This window comes from Dipodomys ordii, unplaced genomic scaffold (genome assembly GCF_000151885.1).
Source record: "Dipodomys ordii isolate 6190 unplaced genomic scaffold, Dord_2.0 Scaffold15, whole genome shotgun sequence".
Taxonomy (NCBI): domain Eukaryota; kingdom Metazoa; phylum Chordata; class Mammalia; order Rodentia; family Heteromyidae; genus Dipodomys; species Dipodomys ordii.
Genome location: NW_012267231.1, coordinates 15,836,772 through 15,844,222, shown reverse-complemented (window position 1 = coordinate 15,844,222; position 7,451 = coordinate 15,836,772). Strand labels below are relative to the sequence as shown.

The 7,451-nt window shown below is 50.5% G+C and overlaps 1 protein-coding gene across 1 annotated transcript in view; it reads right to left on the bottom strand.

The window, feature by feature from the left end:
- Positions 1-4,199: 4,199 nt before the first annotated feature.
- Positions 4,200-7,451, bottom strand: part of LOC105982355 (cytochrome P450 1A2-like) — a 10,214-nt gene continuing 6,962 nt past the window's right edge. The window contains exons 5-7 of the mRNA XM_013011929.1: positions 7,397-7,432; positions 6,018-6,104; positions 4,200-4,818 (exon numbers count right to left, since the gene is read on the bottom strand). Coding sequence (XP_012867383.1) covers positions 4,524-4,818; positions 6,018-6,104; positions 7,397-7,432 — 418 coding nt within the window. The 3' untranslated portion in view covers positions 4,200-4,523. The remainder of the gene's footprint in view (positions 4,819-6,017; positions 6,105-7,396; positions 7,433-7,451) is intronic.

Sequence of the window (7,451 nt, the reverse complement as noted above, 5' to 3'; positions counted from 1 at the left end):
CTAGCACTTTAGTACTTTGAGCCATAGCGCCATTTCCCAGTTTCCTGCTGGGGCTGCCTTTGAACCATGATCCTTAGATCTCAGCCTCCCAAGTAGCTAGGATGACAGGTGTGAACCACCTGCACCTAACTGCTTTAGTTAGTCGGTCATGGGGCCTGAACTCTGGGCCTGGGCGCTGTCCCTCAGCTCTTTAGCTCAAGGCTAGCGCTCTACCTCTTGAGCCACAGCATCACTTCCAGCTTTTTTCTGCTTATGCGGTGCTGAGGAATTGAACTCAGGGCCTCATGCATGCAAGGCAAGCACTCTACCACTGAGCCACCTTCCCAGCCCTGCTTCAGTGATCTTTTGGATAGAGTCTTGTACTTTTTTTTTTTGCCATGGTCTGGCATCCAGCTGCCATCCTGTCAAGTCTCCACCTCCCATGCGGCTGGATGACAGGTGGCAGCCAGTGCCCAGCCCAGGCCTGTCTCTTATACCAACCTTGCTCCTTCTCAATAGCATTTAGTGCCACTTGGAATGACATATCTATTTTTTATTTTTTTTTTCAGGGCTGGAGATTGAACCTTGGGCCTTGTGCATACTAGATAAGAACTCTACCACTGAGACACATCTTCAGCCTTGCATATTTATTTGCGTGTGTGTGTGTGTGTGTGTATGTGTGTACTGGGAATTGAATTCAGGGCCTGGTTGCTGACCCCTTAGCTTTTTCACTCAAGGCTGATGCTTGACCACTTGAGCTACAGCTCTACCTCCAGCTTCTTGTTGGTTAACTGGAGATAGGAGTTTCTCTGATTGGTCTCCTGAGGTTGGCTTTGAACCTCCATCCTCAGATAACAGACTTCTAATAGGATTACAGGAGTGAGCCACCAGCACTGGGCTTGTATATATGTGTGTGTGTGTGTGTGTGTGTGTGTGTGTATACATATATATACACACACACATATACATATATATACACATATATGTATATATATATATTAGTAGGAACTCTTTGCATATTGAGGAAATTAACGATTTATCTGTGTACCATTCAAGGATCCATCTAGCAGGACAGAGATGGTACACTAAAATCAGAGTAAATTTGACAAGGTTTAACATAGTTAAACTGGCAGGGCACTGGTGGCTCCTGCATGTAATCCTAGTTTCTCAGGAGGCTGAGATCTGAGGATCATGATTTGAAGCTATCCAGGGGCAGGAAAGTCTATAAGACATATTTCTCCAATAAACCAGCCAAAAATTCCAGAAGGCTGAGAAGGTGGTTCAGTGGTAGAGTGCATGAGGCCCTGCACCACATAAGCAGAAAAGCCACAAGTGGCACTGTGGCTCAAGTGGTAGAGCGCTAGCCTTGAGCTGAAGGGCTGAGGGACAGCGCCCAGACCCAGAGTTCAAGCCCCACAACTAACAAAAAAAAACAAACAAACAAAGAAACAGAAAAACCCAAAAAGCCAGAAGAGGAGCTGAGGCTCACATAGTAGAGCTCTAGCCTTGGATGGGAAAAGCCAAGGGACAGCACCCAGGCCCTGAGTTCAAGTCCCAGGACTAGCACACACAAAACAAGAGTACCAAGGGTACAGGGAGGTCATGCACGGGGCATGCTGGTCCCCAACATGTGTGCACAGCTGCAGGAGATGCCAGGTGTGGTCAGGTGTGCGCCTGCGTGGGTAGGCCCCGGGTCTGAGCTGGGGTGGTACGTGTCTGCTGGCGTGTCTCAGGACAGCATTCCTGCCAGGTGGGGTTGGCATGGGGACGCAGCGGGCTGGTGAGTAGCCATGTTGGGGGGTGCCCGCTGCTGTTCCAGCTTCCTGGTCACAAGGAAAGGCAGGAGATCGGATCTGGAGCTGCCTCTCCCATGGATGGAGAGGGCTGAGCCTGGGCCCAGAGGTTTTGGGGTACATAGTAAGGAAAATGAGCAGCTCAATTCACAAACATTTGGGGTGGAGGCGGCGGTCCTAGGGCTTGAACTCAGGACCTGGGTGCTGTCCCTGAGCTCTTTCCACTCAAGGCTACTCCTCTACCACGTGGAGCCGCAGCTCCACTTCTGCTTTTTGAGTGAGTCGTTGGAGATTAGAGTCTCAGGACTTTCCTGCCCAGGCTGGCTTTGAACCGTGATCCTTATATCTCAGCCTCCTGAAGAGCTAGGATGACAGGTGTGAGCCACTAGTCTGACGGTGGACTTGCTGGAGGAAAGAAAGAGAGAGAGAGAGAGACAGAGAGACAGAGAGAGACAGAGGCCTGAACACCAGCTGTCCAGGCCTGGTGTTGGTGGAAGGGGGTGGGTAGCAGTGGCCAATCCACCAAGAGAATTTCCTTCTGAGAGCTTCTCATTGTTCCCTGGCACGCTAGCACCCCCCACACCCTACCCAGCTTTGGGTGGGGGAAGGAATGAGAGGAAGTGGGCGCAGGCTCAGCCTGGTATGTTTGCAAACAGTTGCACGCACGGTAGCTTTGTCCAGGCCTTGAGAACCTGGGAACACCTTTCCCAGAATTGTGTGTGTGTGTGTGTGTGTGTGTGTGTACTGGAGCTTAAACTCAGAGTCTTACACCCTTGATAGCTTTTTTGCTCAAGTCTGGTACTCTACCACTTGAGCCACAGCTCCACTTCTAGCTTATCGGTAGTTCATTGGAGATAAAACTCTCCTGGGGCTGGGAAGGTGGCTCAGTGGTAGCGTGCTTGCCTAGCATGCATGAAGCCCTGGGTTCGATTCCTCAGTACCACATTCACAGAAAAAGCCAGAAGTGGAGCTGTGGCCAAGTGGTAGAGTCCTAGCCTTGAGCTGAAGAGCTGAGGGACGGCACCCAGGCCCTACAATGGACAAAACAACAAAAGACTCTTCTGGACTTTCCTGCCCAGGCTGACTTTGGAACGTGATCCTCAGATCTCAATCTCCTGAGTAGCTAGTTTTGGAGATGGAGATTGGTGGACTTCGCTGGCTGATTTGGCCTTGAACTGAGATTCAGATTCTCTGGATCTCAGCTTCCTGAGTAACTAGGATTACAGGTGTGAATACAAGTTTGGTGTGTGTGTGTGTGTGTGTGTGTGTGTGTGTGATACCAGACCTGAGGCTTGAACTCAGGGCCTGGACACTGTCCCTGAGCTCTTTTGCTCAAGGCTAGCACTCTACCACTTGAGTCACAGCACCACTTCCAGTTTTCTGGTGGTTCATTGGAGATCAGAGTCTCACAGACTTTCCTGCCCAGGCTGGTTTTGACGGAGGATCCGAGGAGCTCAGCCTCCTGAGTCTTTAGGACAACAGGAGAGAGCTACCAGCACCCGGCTCAAGTGAATACAATGGTGACTGTCTCCTAGAACTGGGAGAACATTCCGGGTGATTGGGAATGGCAGAACTGGCCTGGTCTACCTCTAGCTTGCTGTAGGGAACAGAATGTGTATGTGTCCAATTCTGGCACCCCCGAGCCACCTGGGCATGCGCGAGAACTAGTGGCCACCTCTGGTTCCTGCAAGGTCAGTTTGGGGAACCCCCTCAGGACTATCCTGCCCTTCTAGGGAGGTAGGAGGCAGTGGCTCAGGCCTGAAATCCTAGCTACCCAGGAGGCAGAGAGTTGAGGGACATGGTTCAAAGGCAGGCCCGGCAGAATAGTTTGGAAGACTTTTGTTTTGTTTTGTTTTGTTGGTCGTGGGGCCTGAACTCTGGGCCTGGGTGCTGTCCCTCAGCTCTTCAGCTCAAGGCTGGTGCTCTACCACTTGAGCCACAGTGCCACTTCTGGCTTGTTCTGCTTATGTGGTGCTGAGGAATCGAACCCAGGACCTCATGCATACAAGACAAGCACTCTACCACTGAGCCACCTTCCCAGCCCTGGGAGACTCTTATCTCCAAAGAACTAGCAAAAAGCCAGGAATATGGCTGTGGCTCAAATGGTAGAGAACTGATGCTGAGAAAAAAAAAGAAAAAGCTCAGGGACAGTGCCCAGGCCCTGAGTTCAAGTCCCAGGGTCCTGAACAACAACAACAAAGTGGGCTGGGAAGGTGGCTTAGTGGTAAAGTGCTTGCCTAGCATGCACCAAGTCCTCAGGTTCGATTCTTCAGTACCACATACACAGAAAAAGCCGGAAGATGTGCTGTGGCTCAAGTGGTAGAGTGCTAGCCTTGAGCAAAAGAAGTTCAGAGACAGTGCCCGGGCCCTGAGTTCCAGTCCTCAAGGAGATAGCCTTGGTGCAATGTAGATTGACAAACACGGCAGTGTCTGCTTGGTGTTTATTGAGGCGTCTGGGTTTGGTCTAGATAATTTCTTCCCTGCTTCAAAAGCTTGGCAATAGGGAAAGGAAGAAGATTCGTAGCTGGGGGTGGGGGGCGGGGGATGGCAGATCAGTGGGGACAGTCATGACATGCAAATGATCCTGGGGGTCCTGGGGGTACAAGGAGATGCTTACACTACTTTATGAATATCCTTCAGGCGATGTGACCTATGGGAAAAGCATTATATCTCCATAAAATCAACAAGTGGAAAGCAATCAAACCCAAGCCCCACAGGTGCCCCCTTTTCCCTGGCACCGCAGGGCCTTGTTCATTTGGCCGAGCGGGGATGCGCCCGGAAATGCGGGCAGCGGGCATATTTCATGGTGAGCCCATAGGTGGGGGTGAGGTCGGGCTCCACGCCGGGCGTCAGGCTGAACTCCAGCTGGTGCAGGAGTGTGGACAGGAAGAGGAACATCTCCCATTTGGCAGGAATCTCCCCAATGCACCGGCGCTTGCCCAGGCCAAACAGCAAGACCTTCTCGCTCAGTGGCTTGTTCAAGGTGGTCTCCCCATCGGTGAGGAAGCGCTCTGGGCGGAACTCAAAGGGGTCCCCCCATGTCTCCCTGCAAGGGAAGAGGAGATGGAGAATCCCAGCTGAGGGAAGATGCTGATGTGGATTTTTACTGAGAACCCAAGGGTTAGAACACGTATGTATATACATTATATTATCGATGTCCTATATCAAATAGCATATGTACATATTAAATATAAATGTTATATAATATACAGTATATTTGTATGTTTGTGGGTGTGTGTGTGAACATAGGGCCTGTGCACTGTCCCAGAGCTTTTTCACTGAAGGCTGGTGCTCTACCACTTGAGCCACAACTCCACTTTGAGATCTTTGGTGGTTTATTGGAGATGAGAGTCTTATGGACTTTCCTGCCCAGGCTAGCTTTGAACTGTGATCCTTCAATCTCAGTTTCCTGATAGCTAAGATGACAGGTGTGAGCACCAGTGCCCAGGCACAATATTTTGTGTATGTGTGTGCCAGTCCTGGGGTTTGAACTCAGGATCTAGACACTGTGCCTGAGCTGCTTTTGCTCAAGGCTAGCACTTTACTATGTATTATATATCATAAATATTACATTACGTGCCATAATCATATATTGTGTAATTTATATTGTATATTTTAAGTTACATATTTTGTGTTGGCACTAGGGCTTGAATTCAGGGCCTCACACTTTTATTTATTTATTTTTTGTCACGTGTGGGGCTTGAACTCTGGGCCTGGGCGCTGTCCCTCAGCTCTTCAGCTCAAGGTGAGTGCTCTACCACTTGAGCCATGGATCCATTTCTGGTTTTCTGATGTATTTTATTGTAGATAAATCTCACAGACATTCCTGCCTGGGCTGGCTTTGAACCATAATCCTCAGATCTCAGCCTCCTGAGTAGCTAAGATGACAGGCCTGAACCCCAGGCACCCGGCTACGTTTTTACTTAAGACTCACAGCTCCACTATCAAGTGTTCTGTTTGTTTGTTTGTTTGTTTTCCGGGTCCTGAAGCTATAACTCATGGCCTGGGCACTGTCCCTGAGCTGCTTTTGTTCAAGGCTACTGCCCTACAACTTGAGTCACAGAGCCACTTCCAGCTTTTTCTGTGATTTAATTGGAGATAAGAGTCCCACAGACTTTCCTGCCTGCGCTGGCTTCAAACCTGGATCCTCAGACCTCAGCCTCCTGAGCAGCAGAGATGACAGGTGTGAGCCACCCGTGTGAGCCACAGGGCAGCCCTGACAGCGCAGGCGCGCTGCATACTCACGGGTCATGGTTGACCTGCCACTGGTTGATGAAGACGCATCGCTCTTTGGGAATGTAGAATCCGTTCAGGATGGTGTCCTTCGTTGTGCTGGGGGAAGGAGGAGGATCTGTCAGCCTCGGGGGCTGGAAGAGCTGGGTGCACCTGCTCCACTCACCACCACACCCCAGTACCTTCCCACCACCTGAGTGGGGAGGGGGGAGAGATGGGGGCTGGGAGGAGGGGCAACAGGGGAGCCCTTTCCTCAGCCCCTGGTCCTCAGCGTCAGCATGTGCCCACTCTGCTGGGTGCCCAGCTGGGCACTGGGCCCTGCTGTGCAGGCAAGGAGCAGGTGGGTGGCCAGGGCCAGACCAGCCTTGCAGTTACTTATTTATTTATTTATTTTTGTGCTGGTCCTGGGGCTTGAACTCAGGGAGCTGTCCCTGAGCCTCTTTGTGCTCAAGGCTAGTGCTCTCCCAATGGAGCCACAGCACCACTTCTGATTTTTGAGTGGTTTACTAGTGATAAGAGTCTCATGGACTTTCTTGCCAAGACTGCCGCAGAGCTACAGTGCTCAGATTTCAGCTTCCTGAGCAGCAGGGATTACAGGTGTGAGCCACCAGTGTCATGGGACCTGGCTTGTTTTTGGTTTTGTGCTGATACTCGGGCTTGGACTCAAGGCCTTTCACTTTTCCACTCAAGATTGGTGCTCTGTCACTTGAACCACAGCTCCACTTCCAGCTTTTTGCTAGTTAACTGGAGGTAAGAGTCTCTGGGATTTGTCTGCCCAGGCTGACTTCAAACTAGAACCCTCAGATGAAGGGCATGAGCCACTGGGAGTTTGAAGCTTATTCTAGGAATTACTAGATCAACATTTGGGAGGAAGTAAATGTTGACTAACTCTCAAAATCAAGGTCTGAGGGCTTCAAATTCTAGAACATATTCAAGGCTGAAGCTGTGCCAGGTGTATACAAGAAAAACAAAATATTTCTGAGGGAATGGAGTGTGCCAGGATTTATTTGGACAAGGGTTCGATTCTGAGGGCCTACAAATTCTAGGTAGAACATTCAACAGCAAAGCTGGGCACCAGTGCTCACTCTTGTAATCTTTTCTACTCAGGAGACTAGGATCTGAGCATCATCCTTCGGAGGTCAGCTTGGGCAAGAAAGCCCTCTGAGGCTCTTAATTTCAATGAATCTACAAAAAGCCGGAAGTGGAGTTGGGACTCGAGTGGTAGAGCGCTAGCCTTGAGTAAAAAAGCTCAGGGACAGCTCCCAGGCCCTGAGCTCAAGCCCCAGACATGGGCATGTATATGCATGCATGCATGCGCACGCACACACACACACACACACACACACACACACACACACCCCAAAAGAACACAAAAAGGGCAGAGGAGGCACCTGTGGGGGATGGTGAAGGGGGCGAAGGAGCTGTGTCTGAACGTCTCCAGGATGA